General features: G+C 32.9%; 2 protein-coding genes and 1 pseudogene across 2 annotated transcripts; 1 reads left to right on the top strand and 2 right to left on the bottom strand.

Moving 5' to 3' along the window:
• The window catches only part of LOC124885165, a 3,694-nt pseudogene extending 2,625 nt beyond the window's left edge, over window positions 1-1,069 (bottom strand).
• A 9,362-nt stretch (window positions 1,070-10,431) lies between these two features.
• Window positions 10,432-12,154, top strand: LOC107878538 (probable glutathione S-transferase). Its single transcript, XM_016725559.2, has 2 exons — window positions 10,432-10,838; window positions 11,493-12,154. The coding sequence occupies exons 1-2, from the start codon at window positions 10,524-10,526 to the stop codon at window positions 11,835-11,837; spliced, it is 660 nt and encodes a 219-aa protein (XP_016581045.1). The 5' UTR covers window positions 10,432-10,523; the 3' UTR covers window positions 11,838-12,154.
• Window positions 12,155-13,170: 1,016 nt separating this feature from the next.
• On the bottom strand, window positions 13,171-14,961 carry LOC107878537 (probable glutathione S-transferase). Its single transcript, XM_016725558.2, has 2 exons — window positions 14,376-14,961; window positions 13,171-13,755 (listed from the first exon to the last, which is right to left on the bottom strand). Exons 1-2 carry the CDS (start codon window positions 14,691-14,693, stop codon window positions 13,411-13,413), a joined length of 663 nt encoding a protein of 220 aa, XP_016581044.1. The 5' UTR covers window positions 14,694-14,961; the 3' UTR covers window positions 13,171-13,410.
• Window positions 14,962-20,918: the final 5,957 nt, after the last annotated feature.

The following is a 20,918-nucleotide window of genomic DNA, read 5'->3' as shown; positions in this document are numbered from 1 at the left end:
ACCCCAAAATAAATTAATTTATTTTTTAGAAAATCAAAATTATTTTCTTACCTCACCCTTATTACCTATTTTGACAACCCCAACACCCACCTACCAATCCCCTCTCCAAAAAAATTAATATTTTTAATTTATTTGTTAAAATAAATTCAAAACTCTTTTCTTCTCTCACCCTTTTTATCCTATTCGTTCTCATTATTTTTGTTAAATATGTACAAATACTTTTAGAAAATATATACTTATCCAATTTGCATAACGATCACACGAATATAAGTAAGAAATAACTTATTTTTCTAGAAAATATTTTTCCTCCTTCATGTATTTTTTCTAAAATGTATTTTTGCGCTTTAGCTAAACACTAGAATGTATGTTTTGAAAAATATTTTTTCATTCACCAATCAAACACTATAAAATATTTTCCGGAAAATATTTTCCATCCACCAACCAAAAGAAAGCATTTTCTAGGAAAACATTTTCCTTCATACCAAACACACCCTAAATTAGATATTTTAAGTTTATCTTATTTTTACTAAATTTGTTTTAAAAATTTTAAAAACTACAAAAATAGAGTCACATTTTAAAATAAGTTTTTGTTTTGTTGTTTATTTATTTATCTATTTAATTTTAGGAAAAAGAAAATTTTCTAAATTATATTTGTTTTCTTCTTTTAACTTTTAATAAAAAAATCTAGTGATATTAATATTTCTTAATCATATTTCTAAGACTAGCTATTTAACTTATTATGTATTTAGTTTCAAATATATTTTATTATGTCTATTTTATTTAATATATTAATTTAAAAAAAGAAGAAGAAAAATTTAGAGTTCATGTTACTTAACCATGATTAATAAACATGTATTTTACTTGATTTAATTACTTAACTGTGGTGGAGAATATTAGTTTAATGTATACACCAAATGCGTATAAGCTTTAACCGTTAAGAACTTATCCTAAACTACCCAATCTTCCCACTCCTATTACCCCATTTCTCCACATTTTCCTCAACTACAGGACACAACACCCATTACCTCAGTTCTCCCCATTTTCCTCCACTACACGACACAACACCCATTACCCCATTCCTTCACATTTTCCTCCTGCACATGCACACACACTATTCTATTTATATGCATGGACACCAACACAATTAGAGGGGGAATAGATATACACGGATTATAGAAAAAAGGAGAGGAGACAAAAACATAAAGATAGAGAAGAGAGACAACAAAAAGAGAGGACATTTACAGAGAAGAAACGGAAAAAGTAATAAAGGAGAAAAAAAAAATAGAAAACAAGAAGAGGAAAAGAAAGAAAAAGAGCCACAAGTTGAGTTCGGGTTTGGAGTTCACGTTCTCGTTCGAGTTTCCGGTAACGTCGTTTATGCTAGGCTCTTATCCAATTCCATAGTCGTTATTTTATAAGTTTTTATTGTGAATCACAACATTATGAATAAAGTTACTTAAATAAGTTTCACATACTATATGTTATGTAAAGCTTATTATTTTCTTTTAATTTTCCGCTTTGAATAAGATGTAGTCATACTCTATGAATCTTTATTTACTTACAGGTTTGAGATGAAGATTTAGTATATGAAAAGTAGTTAGTATTTAGTAGTGACTAGGCCATGCACATTGTGAAAATTTGAGTCTCTTTGACGTTCTGGAAGAAAATGATTTAGTTAATTAAACATTTAGAAATAATTTGCTATTAGAATGAGTAGTAAGCATTTAAGTGGTCAAACTCTTGAATTCCCTATTCAAAACTTCAACCAGATGATGAGAAATTGGTGGTGTGAAGTTTGGATCGTTGTTGAAATATTAATGTTTGCATTGAGGATGGAAGGTGCATTTGGGATTAGATTTGTAATTGAAAAGAAGAATGTTTTTCTCATAAGGTTGAAATGGAGAAACAGTTTATTATTCATTTGTTGTTATCAAATCTGAAGGCAAGTGGTATTACAGTGAAGAGGGTGTCGATCTAGTGGTGAAGGGGCCTTTGTGAGAGCAGATTCATGATCTTCGTGACAAAAATAAGCGAGAAGTCTGAGTTTATCGTTTCTATTTCATCAACAAGTTGCCATATCATGAAACCATTGACTTTGATCTACACACTGCTCATTTTGTATACCATGATAATGCATGCTTCATTAGTTACTTTTTAATTGCCGATCACTTGGTTTTCTCAGAGGCGGAGCCAGGATTTCAACGAAGGTGGTTCTATATTTAAAGAAAACTTAGGATTTCAACTAAAGGGGTTCCATATTCAAAGAAAACTTAGTCAAAGGGGGTTCCACACCTACTATAACCACATAAAAAATAATTTTAATCATATATAAATAGTATATTTTTTCATCGTAGGGGGTTCGACCGAACCCCGGACAGAAGGCTGGCTCTGCCCCTGGGTTTTCTTGTTTCGTATCACAATATATGGATATGCATGTTTAACCAACTGAATATTTCTATGGTCTTATTTGAGGAGTTGTAAGAAGATAAACGTGATTTAGTTTTCTCCAGCCGAGTTTGACAAATAAGGCTCATTAATTAACAAGTCTGAGGTCAGGCAAGGTGAATTACAAATTTACTCTAGACACGTCGACATAGAGAAAATAAAAAGAGTGAAAACCCATTTGTAACGTAGAAAACTCGTAAAAGAATGAGTTAGATTCTTAATTTCAAGAAAATTAAAATTTAATATATAAGTGATAATTAATGATGAAGTCGGAAAGCACTGCTACCGACCATTCGTTATAATAAAATTAATATTTTATTTTTAAAGCCGATTCAATGGGGATTGGTAGATGTTAGACATATTAGAATCTTACTCAGAATTAGGGAAAATGGGAACGATCCATAAAAGCCACAAAGGTGCGAGAAATATACCAAAACTCGTGGTAAGGCCGAAAAGTACTACTATCGGTAAGTCACACATCAATACAATTTTAAATAAATTCAAAATAAATAAAAGCGGGATATAAGTAACTTTTAGGCTAACAATTCCTCTATATCCAAAAGATTAATTTAAGCCAGACATAAGTCATTAAAGCGACCATGCTAGAATCACGGGACTCGAGGGGTGCCTAACACCTTCCCTTCGATCAACAGATTTCCTTATCCGAATTTTTAGTTCGCAGACCAAAAATTAAGAGTCATTTCCTTTTGAATAGGGATTCAATAAGGTGACTTAGAACACCCAAACTCAATTCCAAGTGACAACTCTATAAAATAAATAATTCCTTTTCAAAATGTCACTTTAATTGGAAAAACTCATTTTCTCTAAAACCAACTCCCTAGCGGGGTTGGTGTGGTGAAATATAGGTGTGTGACACTAATTTTTCTTGTACCAGTTGGAACAACTCTTATCATTAACTTCTCAACCCAAGATTCAAATTCAGGATATATGTAACGCCCCGAGATCCCATCCCGAGACGTCATACGGTGCTTATGACCTCGAAGGACCACAAGCTAACCCTTTACTGATATTTGTACCTGTACATTGCATAATATCTAAAATAAATACGAAAACTAGCCATAAGGTTCAACACATCTATGATACTCATAATACAGAAAACTGAATACTAATACATCCGTCTGAAAGGCCTTTAAACTGTCTGAACTAGGAGGTGATGGGACATGTCCCCAAATAACTCCGTCAACTTAAAATAAACAAAGTCTGAAACAATAATAGTAAACTGAGGTTCGTCCTCGAAAGAAGAGGACTCACTGCTACTGCTGCTGATTGGGACTGAACTGTTGAGGATACTCAGGATCCTGTGCCTCTGAACCTATGGTGTCAAATAAAACACCATAGCGCAAATGCGTTAGTACAGGAATGTACTAAGATGTAGATGGGGTAGGCTGATGCAAGGGCTCATGCATGCACAATATCTAAACTGAATAATCATGAAGATTACGTATGAGAACACATACATGAATGCACAGAACATGAACACAATCATCGCAACTCTAGGTACTGAAACTCGGATACCACCTTACTGAAGACTGAACTCACTACTAAAATTGAGACACGGAATCACTGACTCATCTGATCCTGATAACTGAGGATCTGGATGTACTTACATGGACTGAACTCTGAGCTTACTGTTTTCGATTGACAAAATTAAAGATTAATTTTTCTAACAGATTATTCCAGAGCGATTCTAAATGATAAGAAGTATGATCATGTCCAAATCTGACGACAAGAATATTTAATAGAAATTTGATACTATGATCAAGCCTGTTTGGTGGTATATCTCTGAATATGATATCAAACAACTGTATATGATACCAAGCCTATCTGATGGGATGGTCCATGAATCAATGGAACTATCTGAGTTCCTCATAAAGATAGATGACTGTATCTGACAATCCTAATTTCTGAAGATTGATTCTGAAACTGAGACTGAATTTAAAACTGAAACTGTGGAAGGTAGTCATCTAACCGACATGCCCCTACTATCTCTTAGGGGTCCAGCCTCTACCCCCGGCTGGAAGGGTGCCAATACCGTGCCACAGGTAAAGACATTATCTTTATGCGACCCTCATCTATCAGGTACTCAAACGAGAATGGTGGAGCCCTCATCTAACAGGTCAAGCCACCTCATCTACCCTCAACTAGTAGGTATGATGTCTTAACCTAGGCTGGCTACGTAGTTCTGGAGTGCAAGGATTTCTTCTAAGAATCACACCCTCTACTAGTAGGTGAGTTCCCATCCTTGAGCTCACTCGGTGCTGAGTCCTACTCCCAACTGAAAGACACTGATCTGATTCTTAACTGAACTTAAACTGAGCTGAATCTAATACCGATCATATTTCTTAAAAGATCTGACTAAGTTACGCTTAGATTACTTAGTTTCGTATCTGACGGAAAAGATATCGAATCATGGTATCTGACTGACGGTACAGAGCTTGAATAGATCACTCGAATCATTTCCGAGATTAGAATTGCATCAGTTGAATATTATTAGATCTGAGCTGATTATAAGACTGAGGCTAGATTACTAGCGATACAAAGATTACAGAGATAATTGAGATTACTGAGCTTTCTTAAGTTCTGCACTTGTCTGAGGATATAGAGTTCTATAATTCATGGAGTTCTGAGGATCATGGCTCGACTGGAATTATCGAGAAACTGACATGGGCTCTAGACAACAACTCTACTGTCGGGTATAAATACCCCCAGGACTCGATAGAATAAAAGTAAAGCATAATCATTCATTTATCATCACAAGCATTCGTTCATCATCACAATCATTCGTGTCTCATCACAATCATTAAAACATCTCATAATCATTAAAGCATCATCATAATCATTAAAGCATTTTCACAGTCGTCGAGGGGTCACTTTAGGCATCTCGAAATCATAATCATAATGTAACGTAGGGGAAACATGTTACTAAATCGTACTCCATTCAACAAGGTTTTACCTCAGCTATTTCATACCTATATCTATCTTGACACGTGTTTGGATATCACATAGCTTGGGGAAACTTTATACTATCACGTCATAACCTACTTGCTAACCACTTGGCATATATTAAAAGCTTAACATATACCAAGAGCACATAATAGGGGAAATTTACTACTATCACCTCTCCACTTGTTCACTAAGGTCCTTCAACAAAACACTAGACACGCATGGGTTCACACTTATTTGGGAATTTCCTACTACCATGGAATAATTCATTCACTTGGGCGTTTTATCAAACACTAAGCACAAACTAACTCACAATTTGGGTTTCCTATTCAACATACTATAATGGCCCTTATGCTTCACCTAAGCTCTTTATCAAACCTATGGGGGACATGCTTCACTTATTCAACTATTTCTACATCCAAAAGTTATGAACACATCACATAGAAAACAACTTCAAGAAGGTCTATCACAAACATCACATGAATTCCACATACTAGGGTCAAAGCTCATAAATTTTGTAGGCAAACATAAATAAAAACTCAACAACACATTAAACATCAATTTAAACCCATGCAAATCATTAACAACTCATAAACATAAAAATCTTTTAGTTTTAAAAAGGGTTCTTGAGCTTCTTGGATGAAAGAGATCCAAGAATCAACATCTACATACCTTAACCTTTAAAATAAGATAAATTCTAATACTTGAGACTCTATCCGCACTTGTAATAAATGATTCTTGAACCCCACACTATGAGAAACTTGATTCTTAAAGAAAGCTTGAAGATTTATGGAAGAATTTTGGAAGATTAGGGTAGGAGAGTGTCTCTTAAGTGTCTTGTTGATCCTGATGCAATCTATGATTTTATTGTCATGTTCAGACAGAAGACCGGCGTTGCCTAAAAGAGATGGATCTAGAGCGGGTTCTGCTGGTTCGGTTGAACATGTTGTTTCTAGTTAGTACGGTGATAAGACGATTATGTAAATTCTAAATTTACATATGTTAGTTGTGTTTAGTTGTGTTTGAGTTGATGTCTTGCTATGCTTTATTCAGTGAATAATGTAATATTAGGAGGTTTTGCTTTCTAATAAAAGGTCAATTTTCTTCCAATCTTCATGTATTAAAACAGATCAACACTTGAGTGTCCTCATTGTTATCTCAATTATGAGTCATCTCATAGCAAATAGAAGCATGATAAACCTGCTGTTATGAATCAGTCCCAAATCGAAGATGAATACATATATCACATACGTAGCTATTGGGCCGAGAAGTAGCAATTGGACCAAAAGAACTTCACAAAGATCAACTTGGGACCTAGGCCCAGCCAGTGTTTTAAAAGGAGGGAGCGTGAGGCGGGACGTTTTACACAGTATTCTCTATTGTAGTTCCAGTAGACGTTTTACATAGTATTCTCTATTGTAGTTCCAGTAGACGTTTTACACAGTATTCTCTATTGTAGTTCCAGAAGACGTTTTACACAGTATTCTCTATCGTAGTTCCAGTACTTTAAGGGTCATTTGGTTTGAAAATAAGTTATACCGGAATTATTTATGTTGGGATAAGTTATGATAAGATAAGTTATACTGGGATTAGTTATGCTGGGATTATTTTTTATTGAGTGTTTGGTTTGTTGTATTCAAGGTAATATGCATGGTATAATTTCTAGGAATAAATTGATTGATTACCAAAATACCCTCCATCTTATTTATATATATATATAAGCTTTAAATATTCATTCTTAATTTTTTTTATTTTTTAGAGAAATTTAAATATATAAATAAACATAATTTATATATCTTACAACCATTTTTAACGGTAAACTATTCAAAATTTATTTATTTATAAATATATTATACGTTAATTAAACATAATTTATGTGTGCTTGAGAATATATTACGTTATATATTATGTTATATATAATTAAACATAATATATTATAATTAAACATATAATTAAACATAATATATTATAATTAAACATATTAACATAATATATATATATATATATATATATATATATATAATAATTAAACATAAGAATTTACATTACGCTATAGTGGGTAGATTTTCTTATGGTTGGTCTAAGATAACAGAACTACGAGAGCAAATTCCAGTACAATGTGATGTTAAAGAAAATTGCAAAATTGATTTCCTACGTAATAGGCATGTTCAAATTAGACTAGAGCTACTGGAGGATTTCATAAACATTTTGTCTAAGAGTTCTTATTACATCAATTAACGTATATATATTCATAATATTATACGTTATATATTATGTAATTACGTTATATACTACGTAGTATATTATATTCATAATTAATGAATAAACATAATTTTTTTATATATATATATATATATGAGTGTGTGAGAAATGAAAATAATAGAGTTTGAGGGTATTTTTGTCCTTTCATACATTTATTCCAAGGATAAATTATACCGAGATTGTTATCCCACCAAATGAGAGGATAACTTATCCGAAACTATTTATTAGTCCTGGGATAAGTTATCCCGAATATTGTCAACCAAACATGCAATAGAAAATTTTATCCCGGAATTATTTGCTTCAACTCCTCAAACCAAACGACCACTAAGTGTTGCCTTTGTAATTTGGCTATCAGTGATTAATTTTCTACAAGTATTTCCCAAACTATCTCGAAATAGTTAATTCAAAATGAATGTGATATTCTGATATGTATACTTATATTGCATATGAATAAAGTTTCAGTCAGAAGGGGATTCTTGGAGTAATGGTAAATTGTCTCCGTGTGATATATTGATGACATGTTTGAGCTATGGTATCAATCACCGATGAAGCGTCAATGCATAGACTACCTAACGCGCACCTTCTTTGGTGCAACTGTTTTCCGAACCCTGCATGAACATGGAATGTTTCATCCAGGGGTGGACCTATAGCTTATCATTTGATGCTCCAACATCTGTTGAATTCGATCCAGGCTAGGTATAATTACATAAAAACAGGTATAAAATTTGGTATAAGGTTTAGAAAAGCATCCAGTGAACCGAAAAGATAACAAAGTGCTTTAGTTTGCAGGCGAAATCTTAAAACTTTGGGCGTCAATATGTGTAAGAACCTTTCGAACACCAACGATCGCTAACTATTGGATCCTCTATCGATTTCATCCACGATATTGCCTATTTTCACGTAGTTTGAACCAAAAGTAACAAATTCAACTGAACACACAAAATTCAAATATATTCACCTCCGGACAGGTAGATATGTTGCACAAATTATAAAAATCTCTGCCTGGTTTAATTTTTGGAAAAATGCTTTGTTTCCGCCCTGAACTATACACGAAATTGTTGAGACACACCCGAACTTTAGGAGGGTCCTATTACCCCCTTGGACTAATTAAAATCGTATTTTTGGCAACCTTAGTGCCTACATGACACATACGTGGCACATCAATGAATCAACACACTGAAGGTCCACTTAGGCACACATATGTGCCACGTAGGCACTAAGATTACCAAAAATATTGTTTTAATTAGTCCAGGGTAATGGGACCCTCCTAAAGTTTGAATGTGTCTCATTAATTTGATGTATAGTTCAGGGTGAAAAAATAGCATTTTCTCTTAATTTTATCACAAAATAGAATGTAGAATTGAAACAAGATACAAGGGTGAGATCGCTCCTGTTCTTACCAACTTTTTTTCTTTAATAATCACGGTGTTCAGTCCAGTTTCCGCACCTCAATTAATTCCACATCTTTGCAACAATTAAAAACAGACAAACAAGAATGAAGGAAAAGTAAAATCATAGAACTTTATGTTCCTAATGGCAAAAATTAGAATCACATTTTCGTGGTAAAACTATTGTTATGCGATATAAAGGTAACGAATTCTAACTGTGAAAATAGTCTTTTATAAAAATGTAGAGTAAAATTACATAAAATATAATAGATCTTCGTGGTTCGTTATTTATCCAAACCCACGCATAGCTCAATGCACCGGCCATGGAAAAAGTGATTCTATTCTTCTTTGTATTAGAGTACTCCAAAATAATAAAGTTCAATTCTAGATGCTCTTAGTATCTTTTAAGTGGAGTTGCTGTTAACTTTTGCGTATACAATTAGTTAATCACAGAGATAAAGATAGGGATATGTGGTCAATGCATTAACCTCATATTATTTTTCTTGATTATGAGTTATGACTAATTGACTTGTCTACCGATGAGTTTTAAATTTTAATAACTAGTTGGAAATAATAATAATAAAAAAGCTGTATGTATCTACTACTTTTGAGTGGTTGATAATCAAATGGAAAATGTACCAAAAAATGACAACCAAATGATGTAAACACACAAGCAAACTCTTTTCTAGTATGGTGCACCAACTTCAGACCAACATTGTCCCCTGCTATAAATATTTTTTTGACTTTTTGGTACTATTTTGAGATTTAACTTATTTGAATTGGTATTGAAAAGTTTTATTTTGGAGTAAAGTGTTTCTTATGAAAAATGATTTCATTTTTAGGCTTTAATTTAGAATTCAAATTAAAAATAAATACAAAATTTGAAGTTTATTAGTTCATTTATTAACCTTAAGTTATTATAGTAATAATAATAATAATACTAATAAATAAATAAATAAATTTACAATACATTTTGTAATCAATATTTAATATACTCCTTAGTGAGTGTGTGTATAATATATATGATATACCGAAATAAGCTATTGAATTCACGTGGATATGTAACTAATTATCTCCTAAACATGAGGCATGAGAGAGCTAGGCCGCAAGGGTTTATCTAAACATTTTGTTTTTTGCAAATTATATTTATCTATATAAGGTAAAATTATATTTATGTATATATGATAAATTTTGAACCCGTTTAACTTATTTATGCCTAGATTTTGTTTCTCTCTTTTAATTTTTTTTATGTGTTTACTTATTTGTATTTTAATTTCTCTTAGTAAAAAATTCTGATTCCATTACTCACTGAAATGATTTGTGTTACCCTACATGATAATTGGTGGTTCGTTCCCTTCTATCTATATATATTAGGTGGTGTCATCCCTATGGCTTATCTTCAACATAAATACAGTGAGAACATATTCTACTTTAACAACAATCCTTACATTTTCAGTAAAAAAAATGTCTGATCAAGTTGTTCTTTTGGGTACACATGTGAGCATGTTTGCTATGAGAGTGAAGATTGCCTTGGCTGAGAAAGGGATCCAATATGAATATAAGGAGGAAAACTTGATGAACAAAAGCCCTTTACTTCTACAAATGAATCCAATTCACAAGAAAATACCAGTGTTGATCCATAATGGAAAACCAGTATGTGAATCACTCATAATTGTTGAGTACATAGATGAAGTTTGGAAGGACAAATCACCTTTGTTGCCTTCTGATCCTTACAAGAGAGCTCAGGCAAGGTTTTGGGCTGATTATGTTGACAAAAAGGTATGCAATATGTCACAAAATATGTTTGTCATCTTAGTACATCTACTTTAGATCCTACAACTTTGTAAGAGTTTGTTAGTCATAGCTGTGGTTCATTTATGCTAACATAATATTGGGTTGAGATAGATTTAAATAGAGAATTATAATCCGCTTGTGGAGTCATATAGCTGATTCCAACTTGCTTGAAATGAGTATAGTTTATGTTTCGTATTTTTTGCTAAAATTTCAAGATTTAAGTATAATGTCGAGGAAGAGATACTGAGTGTAGAATACGCGAGTTGGACTAGATTATGTGGGTTAAAATGGGTTGAATCAACAAATGTACACAAGGAATTAAGTTAATAGCCTGTCTAAAGTTTGGTTGGACAAGATGGACATATCAATTTTAGCTAAGCAATGGATCATTGCCCCCAAACTTTTCTATGGGGCAAGTTACATATTTGACCAATCGGCTATAAGGATAAACATTTGCCGACTATTATTTTGATGATAATTTGGTCATGCCTAAGTGACCTACTAATGAATATACATGTCCAACCGAACTCATCCAAACTTGCGCGTTTTAGAAGGTTTATATATTATCTTTTATGAGCAAAATTTGATTGAAAAAGATATAATCTTTTTGTTTTTGTTTGTGTGTGTGGGAGAATGCAGATATATGATGGTGGAAAGAAAATTTGGACAACAAAAGAGGAGGACCAAGAAGCAGCCAATAAAGAATTCATAGAGTACTTGAAGGTGTTGGAAGGAGAATTGGGAGACAAGCCATACTTTGGTGGAGAAAGTTTTGGTTTTGTGGATATGGCTCTTATTCCTTACTATAGTTGGTTCCCTGCTTATGAAAAATTTGGCAAATTTAGCATTGAGGCAGTGTGTCCTAAGTTTGTGGCATGGGCTAAGAGGTGTATGCAAAAGGAGAGTGTATCTAAATCTCTTTATGACCCTGACAAAATCTCTGATTTTGTTGTCATGTTGAGGCAGAGGCTTGGCATTGCTTAAAGGACGAAAACATGGGTCTAGAGCGGGTTCTGTTGGTTCGACTGAACCTGTTATTTCTAGTTCGTACTATAGATATGATAAGATCACACGTTATGTAAACTCTGAATTCGCCTATGCTCCTTTCCAGTTCTTTTGAATTTGGATTTGGAGAGGCAACCTAAAGAGTTGTGTTTGTGTTAGTGACTTGGCGTGCTTTATCTAGTATGTAGACTAATATGGGAGTAGTAAAATACTGTTTACTACTTGACTCTTGATTCAGTGAATAATGTAATATTTGTAGGTTTTGCTTTATAAGAAGAGATCTCTTTTCATCCTCCCTTCATGTGTTAAAACAGGTCAATATTTGAGTTTCTTCAAATCATCACATAGCAAATAGAAAACCTGATAAACCTGCTGCATATGGCATTAACTGATAGCCCACAAACAACAACATACTAATCTCACAAGTGGAGTCTTGGAAAGAAAGGATGTACGCAAACCTTACCTCTACCTTTGATGCTCCAAATTTGTTAAATTTCTACTCGTATTTCTGAAACTCTCTTTTATTAACAACTGGGATGTATAATGAGATACCAGATTTCAGAATTTCTTAGGAAAATTGTCTAGTCTACTACTTCTCATCCTACATAACTAGCTTGATTTAGTGTCTTCATTCATCTAATCATTCTATCAGAGTGAATTTTAGTTCGAAACAGTCATTAGCTCAACATGAATGTGATATTATGATATGTATACTTATACTGCAAATGTACAAAGTTCGGGTATCTTAGAGCAACGGCAAATTGTCTCCGTGCAACATATTAATAACAACTCCGTGCAACATATTAATAACAAGTTTGAGCTGTGAAATCAACCATTGATACTTGCATTAAGGTATAGACTATCAGAAAGGGAAAAGCACGGATAGCGGTAGCAGAAGCCTGGGATAACATTCCTTTTGCGCAAATAATAAGAGGTTACATGTTAATAACTCAATCAATTCTTCAATAATATATTGTATTACCTTCATTGATAATATCCAAAAATCTCGGGCGTATGTTAATTCTTGCTCATCCCCAAGGGGTGCGGCCATTTCCCATATACTACATGAACACAGGATGTTTCAAGTACTGTACCGCCTTTTTTTTTTTACATAGACTGAACCAAAAGTAATGTATTCAACTGAACACAAAAATTCATACAGATTCGCCCGAACTGCTAGATGTATAAAGCACCAATTACAAATCAGAGCCTGTTTAATTTGACCTCAAAATGGGATGTAGAATCGAAACAAAATAAAAGGGTGAAATCAGGTCCTTCTCTTCCAAACAATGAAAAACAGAACAAACAAGAATCAAGAAAAGCAAAATCATAGAGCTTTATGTTCCTGATGGCATAAAATAGAATTACATAACACAGGTTACAAAAGCCAACACTCAACAAGACAGATCTAAGTGTCTTTTATTACAAGTAAAAGTAGAACTCACTTAACACAATTGACCAAACAAACTGTTCGAATTTGAACCTACAGCTCAAGAAGGCCGAAGAGCCTTTCTTATAGCACATTATGATGCATAATTGTATATGCATATGTTTATTCAATTCCATACTTCTTTCTTAGCGTTTGAACAAACTCAAGGACCTTATGTTGGTCAGGCAAAGACTTGGCCACACTGTCCCTCTGCATGCACCTCTTGGCCCAAGTGACAAACTTTGGACACTCAGCCTCTGTGCTGAAGTTACCATAAGTCTCGTAAGCAAAAAACCAGCTGTAGAACCCAATCAGAGCAACATCCACAAAACCCAAGTTATCCCCTCCGAAGAAAGGCTTCTCTCCTAGTGCTCCCTCCAGTACCTTAAGGCATTCTATGAAATCTTTCTTAGCTGCCTCTTGCTCTTCTCCCTTTGTTGTCCATATCTTCCGGCCAGAATCAAAAAACTGACAATTTCAACAAACCAACAGAGAAAAAGGTTATCACTTGTTGCACAAAAGTAAGATAAAAATCTTAGTTATGGAAATCTAGCTTATGAAGTTTCTTGAACTAATGTGAGACTTCAACACCCCACACGCTCAAAGCTGAGCATCTGAAGCACAAGAACAGACAAAAACTACACAACCCCAGACAATACTCCAGATCTTCAGCTAATGTGAAACTCTTAACACCCTGCACGCCCAAGACTGACAATACTCCAGATCTTCAGCTAATGTGAAACTCTTAACACCCTGCACGCCCAAGACTGAACATCTGTAGCGCGAACAGTAGGTCAACATTGGAGTACACAAAAGATACAAATGAGCCAAATACTGTTAACGTGTTAACCAAATGGGGCATTGGCCTAATTTAACCCTGAAATCTAGCTTATGAAGTTACAGTTAAGCAAGAACATAAGAAATAAGTTGACCAAACATTACCTCAACATTACTAAAATCTAGCTTATGAAGTCACAGTTGACCAAACATTATTTCAACACTACTAATCCCCAGTATTACTAATACATACTATTTAGCACTATTCTTGTACAGTCTACCAAACGAAAAGGCTTAAGCTATAAATTTACCTTCTTATCAATGTAGTCAGCCCAGAATCTAGCTTGTGCTCTTTCATAAGGATCAGTAGGAAGCAAAGGAGCTTTATCCTTCCACACTTCATCAATATACTCAACTGCAATAATAGACTCACAGATTGGTTTTCCATTGTGAATCAAAACTGGTATTTTCTTGTGGACAGGGTTCATCTGTAAAAGCAGTGGACTTTTGTTCCTCAAATCCTCTTCTTTGGACTCATATTTTACCTCTTTCTCAGCAAGTGCAATCCTTAGCCTCATACCAAACATACTAGGCCAGAAATCCAACAGAATCACCTCATCATTAGCCATTTTTGTTGTATGAAAAAACAAGGCAAATGCTATGAAGAAAGAAGAATTTTGTAGAAATTGCTAGTACTGATTTGTTAATAGTACTTTATGTGGTCCTATATTTATTATGTATATATAGTGCTGTGGTAGCTAATATTCGAGCTTCATTTCTAACCTACACACGTGTCATCGCATCCGTCACATGAATTATATAGAGTTCAAAAAGTAGAGGGCCCTCAACGTTCTTCTGTCCCCCTTTTTTTTTTGGGCAATCTCAATACGCCACTCAACTATGATGTGTAAAAGTCATTCAGTTTTAATTTATATTAATAAAATTATTTAGCTTTGAGTTTTTTTTAAAAAACAAAATCACTCAGCTAAATCTATAATAAAAATAAATATGATATAGGAGAACATTAATTTTTTTTTGACCAAATCCATCGGTGATCCCTGAACTTAGCACAAACTTTATTCACTTTGGGCACTCTAAATAGTTATAATGTGTGTCACTTTGACTTCTTTTGCTGATTTAGCACATTATGTGTGTTGCACTACACTATAGACGCGTGAGGAGCTTTATTTTATGATTTTTGTATTATTTTTTTTTACCTTCTTCTTCTTCCTCTTTCTTCTTCCACCAACGCAACCATCCACTACCATTAACAACCATTGCAAAGCTTCCAACATCAGCTTTAAACCTTCTTCTTCTCCGTCCATGCTTCACCTTCCAACATCATCACCATCATCCACCAAACTATCACCAAATTTTTGAATTAAAAAACATAGAAAAAAAAATCACATACGTAATTTTAAAAATTAAAAGTCACATCTCCATGATTATTGTAGAAAATTAAAAATAGTGTAATCAAATTTTTCGCACAACCACCATTAATTTTGCTATTCACCTTCACAATTTTTGCACCACAATTGAATACAATATCACCATCAAACTTACCTTCACTCAATTTTCATTAATTGAGTCTATTCTTAAATGTGATCCAACTAAAATATATCAGAGTATATCTGCATGAAACCATACCAAAGCAACTAGACAGAAATTGAGGCCATAGGTTCCTTCTTAAAATTATTTTTTGACCAATTTATCTTTGCTGAGATGAAATTGTTGTCAATTTGATTGAAAATTATTGTCAATTTAGACGGAGAGTGAAAAATTATTGTCAAATATTATCAAGCTGTTCTGAATTTGATGTCAATTTGATCGGATTGTTGTAGTGGTTGGAGGCGGGAGTTTGTGGATTAAAGAAGACAATATAGAGGGGATGGGTGGGTGGCGGTAGGGGAAGGTGGGGTGGCGACAAACAATTTAGAGGTAGGGGAGGGGAGGGTGGGGGAGGATGGCAGAATACAATTTGGGGGCGAGGATGGCGGCAGATTTGGGAGTGAGGTGGGCTGAAAAAGATGATATGGGGTGGGGTGGGGTGGTTTAGGAAGATGATATAAGGTGGGGGAAGAGGGGTTATTAATATTTTTTATTTAAATTAATTATATAAAAATTATTTTTATAAAAATGACAGGTGTATTTTTATAATTGGTCCCTTTTTATGCGTTATAGTCTTTTTTAAAATAAAAAAATAAAAAAATTGTAGGTGGATATAGTGATGTGGCAATTTAAATGAGTTGACACAAATTAATTGGTCTTTTTTTCACGTTGGCAACGAGTGAGGCACACTCACTGGTGCTCGTGTCGAAAGGTGTCAAAGTGACACGCTTTATAGCTACTTGAGGTGTCAAAAGTGAACAACGTCCACTTGAGGTACCTAAGTGAAAATTCGTGCCAAATTTAGGAGACCACCAATGGGTTTGGCCATTTTTTTATATCCGACTTATATCTTATTCTACATGATTCACATCTTATATATTAGAAAAAAGTTCTTGTAAAAGGAAAAAAAATACCTAATACTTGTTAGGGTTTTTGTTTGATTTTTTTACTAAATTTAGGTATTAATTTTTTATTTTAAAAAATAAAAGATGTCATATTTGGCTAACCTCAAAAAAGATTTTGGACATTTCTTGTCATATCATAATACAAAGATTTTACTATTAGATTTTACTAGTTTACGTATCCGCGCGATGTGCGGATAATATCAAAATATTATTTTTAATTATTTCATTATTAAAATATCTCATTTAAAACATGTTGAATCATATTATATTAAAGAGAAATTCAAACATGACATTATGTCTCAATGAAATTACCCTTCCCTTCTTCATATATTATCGATGCATAAATAATAAAAAGATATTTTTACACAATTTAAATCAGGCAGCGTATCTCGCCTAGAATTTGTAATCTCATTAATTAATATGCCTTTGTGTTTCTTCTGCTTTGTGTACAAACAACTTTCAAAATCTGTCATTGACGAATTAAGATTTTCAAATAAACATAAACTCTAGATTTTTCAAATAAATCTAAATAGTAGTTTAATACAACTTAAAATTTGTCCTGAAAGAAAGACTAATCATTGTTCAAATCTCGAAGAGGAAGGGACTTTGAATAATGTGTGGGAGGTTGTGATAAAGAAACCTTTTCAAGTCTTATCATCGGTACGCTGATTGGTGGTGTACAATTTTGATATGATGAAACTGACACTACAACTTGTCCATTTATTTTATCTCTATCAGCTATATGCATTTCAAAAATTCTAATACCACTACTCAATCTCAAGTTATTGAAAACTTTTTGTAATGTTTTCAAACATACAGTTCTATCAATTGGCATATTTGAGCTTGGCATATTCTTTTGTTTAATCTGTTCATTGGCCTCATCGCTTAGAAAACATCTCTTATTTCTCAATTGAGGTACTGTTCCTGGACATGTTTAATAAAGGTAAGCATATTATGCGGATTGAACGATATAAAAAAACATAACAAATATTATATATATTGAAACTGACCATTTATTATATCTCATAGAGGCCGAGGAACTCTTTCCTGTTGTTCAATAACATTTACTCCATCATAGGTTGGGTTAATATTCTCTGTAGATAAAATTACATGATTTTAAAAATAAGATAGACAAAGAACGAACAACTTGAAAATTTCAATATAATATGATTATAATGACTGCTTATAATACTTATTTCATTGGATGAGCATTTAGCCCGTTTTTAATTACGCATAATTCTTCTGTTTATTCTCGCTAAATTTGTCCCATGATTTTTTATTTGCATACCTTCCTGAATTTAAATTTCATATGAGTATTTGTGAGACAGTTGAATGAGAGAGGAGAGAGAAAATGATCGAGAGACAGAGAGAGTCGCTTTTTTTTTTGTTATCCAAATACAACAAAAATTATGTTTTAGTTTTAGTCAGGAATAACTTTTTTTCATCTGATAGTTTTATTATTTTCAATCTTTATATAATTTTTATATTTTAAAATTTTTTAGTGGCAAAAATTTTAATTTTTTTTGTGTGCCCTGTTTTCGTCGATCTAATAATTTTTTTTTGCTTTATTTTTAAACTTTATTTTTTAATTGTATTTTGAAATTAATATGCAAGTGCATTACTCAATGATTTATGACCTAAGTGATCACATTGTTACTTTTGAACATGTATCACACTCACTTCATTATTAATATTTCAATATATAGCTTTTCGCGTTATTGTAATTTCATCAACTGTAATGAACTATTGCGTTGCTCTTGTATATATTGGTATATATTGCTACCAATATTTACTTCTTTGATGCTTTGAATCATAGTTTCATAGAATAAACTGCTTAATATTTCTGTCCAATGGTATTGAATTTGAAAATTTGACTGCTAAAATAGAAGAAGAATGATTGAATAATTAGATTCTGGGGGCCTCTGAAATTTCAATAATCATATAATAAAATGCTTTTCTAGTCTCACTTTTAATCTGTTAATTGCCCTACCATTTGTTGAGTGACAATGCTCTGTTATTTCTCTCCAGCTTCTAAAGTAAACAGAAGAGCTCGAGAAAGAGTTTCTGAGTAAGCAAAAGAGCTTGAGAAAGAGCTTCGTCAGATTACATAGGAGAAGAATGAAGCTATCCGTTGTCAAGATTTTGAAAAGGTACTCAGTTTGTTATTTACATCTAAAAATTCCTTTAAAAAGATTGTTATCTTATTAGCAGCATTGATCTATTTTCTTACCACGTACTACAATTATAGAATTTCTTAATGAGATGGTTTTGGATAAATGGACAAGTTGTGGAATTACTTAGTAGTTTCTTTGGTTGTTCAGATTTATAAATATAAATAGTCTCCTAGTCCAACGTAAATAGATCCTATCAAGTTACAAAAGTTTGTAAACTAATTTACCTCATCCATCATCCATAAGACTTAATAGTTTTTTGGGTGAAGAGGCCGAAATACAATTTTATGTCAGTGTTATTATGTTTCCCTTCCCAATCCTTATATCAGTTTTTGATCGTTTGTTTTCTACTTTTTTATTTAGAAACAATGACAATAGCAACCCTCGTGGACATGAAAGCCCCAACGAAAATGACAGGAAGAGGCTAAGTCGTCCTTATCAATCAAAGACATTCAAGGTGAAGATCAGTTTTTTTGCCAAAATCCAAATGCAGGCAATTTCAAATGCTCTTCGTGGTCAAGAGTCGGAGAATTCTCAAGAAACATTGAGAGTCTTAGATATTATTCTATGCCAGCATGTTGCAAAACAGTAAGTAGTTGTTCTTTTTCTCTCAAGGGTTCAAGTGTCTCTATTTTTCTTGTGTCATTTAGTTGATGTTCTTGTATCGAGGCGTGCCTGCTTGTTAGACGATCCTTTTTCCACAACGATCCAAAGTACAATAAAGTTAGAACTAAGAACCTTTTATAGATCGAACCACACGGAATCAGTGTGTACTTGAAACAAATGGTTTCAAATTATTTGTTTTAGTTGCTTATGCCTTTTGAATTGGTTTGTACTCTTTACTATTGAGTAAGGACTTTTTTTAAAATTTTGAGTTGAAAGATGGGCCGAGAAGAGTAAAAAGGAAAATGGTAGAGAAATGAAATAAGAGGAGGGGAGAGAAGTGATAATAATGAGTACACACAGAGGTTGTGTTCCTCCCACAAGACCTCCTCTAATTAAGCTTGTTGTAATTCACCAAGAATGTGGTGGATTATGATTGAGATAAAAACTTATCAAGATATTTGATTTGCCATATAAAATCGTATTTAATGAATGTTTGTTGCTGGATAAGAAAATGGCTATTAAGCTGAGTTGTATTTGGGAATTTGATTTCAAAGAGATGGCTGCATTGAATTACATGTTTATTCTCCATTTTCAACCACTTGTATAAATCACATAAAAAAGAGGATAACAGAAAATGCCTATTAAGCTGAGTTGTATTAGGGAATTTGATTCCAAATGGGATGACTGTACTGAATTACATGTTCATTCTCTATTTTCAACCACTTGTATAAGTCAATACATAAGAGGAGGATAATTAAAATCATTGATCAATCAGATGAATGATGGCATCAAAACTATTTGTAGTCGAAATCCTAGAAAATAGTGTGCTTTTGAAATTTGAAAAAATGTGAATTTTCAAGAATAAGAATTATATATAACTTGAAACATTACTCAAATCAGAATTTTCTGTTTATTACACGGGGAATAGTCAAATCTCAAGATACTATAAAATCAACCATGGAGTGTTTATTTATGCTTTGTATCCAGAATTATGTCATGATATATAGCATTGCAGTTCTTAAATTTATTTGCAGGATACCAAAAAAATGTTCAATCTTCTGACAGATATTCGCAGCATCTGAGAGCTTGAACTTGTAAGTTTAATATTTATTTTTTTCAAATGGTAATCTTAGTCTACATTACTGTTCTTGGTGTCCACTATCTGGGAGGGAGACTGATACTGAACTATGAGCTTTAAGTAGTGTCTCGATTGAAAATTATCGCAATAAGACAATAATGTTATTGAATAGAGAAAAATATATAGCAATAAGAAAATATTAAAACATGCAAACTTGAATAGCTTGAAACTGGCACCATCAAAACATTTAGTCCATAATAAAACTCAAATGTTGAAATTAAAATAGAAAATATGATATCCAACTGAATGGATCTTATTCAAGTCTTCTGCCAATGAGCTAAGATTCATGTGATTCACTCTCGTATATACTTCTCTTTGCTAGGGTATTTGAAATAGAAATCACATCGTTCTTAGCTACAGAATTTTGAAAGTCCAGTTAAAAAAGATAGTGAAAATTACTTATATTTATGACACTTTCATACATAT

Source organism: Capsicum annuum, chromosome 7 (assembly GCF_002878395.1).
Source record: "Capsicum annuum cultivar UCD-10X-F1 chromosome 7, UCD10Xv1.1, whole genome shotgun sequence".
Taxonomy (NCBI): Eukaryota; Viridiplantae; Streptophyta; class Magnoliopsida; order Solanales; family Solanaceae; genus Capsicum; species Capsicum annuum.
Note: the sequence above shows the minus strand (reverse complement) of the source record. Positions and strands in the feature narration are given on the sequence as shown.

What these genes read in the sequence shown, in the direction of transcription:
- LOC107878537 (XM_016725558.2), bottom strand. Translation starts at nt 14,693, where the DNA reads ATGGCTAATGATGAGGTGATTCTGTTGGATTTCTGGCCTAGTATGTTT. An exon ending in CTGACTACATTGATAAGAAG is followed by an intron (nt 13,756 to 14,375) that starts GTAAATTTATAG and finishes TGAAATTGTCAG; the next exon opens with TTTTTTGATTCTGGCCGGAA.
- LOC107878538 (XM_016725559.2), top strand. Translation starts at nt 10,524, where the DNA reads ATGTCTGATCAAGTTGTTCTTTTGGGTACACATGTGAGCATGTTTGCT. An exon ending in CTGATTATGTTGACAAAAAG is followed by an intron (nt 10,839 to 11,492) that starts GTATGCAATATG and finishes GGGAGAATGCAG; the next exon opens with ATATATGATGGTGGAAAGAA.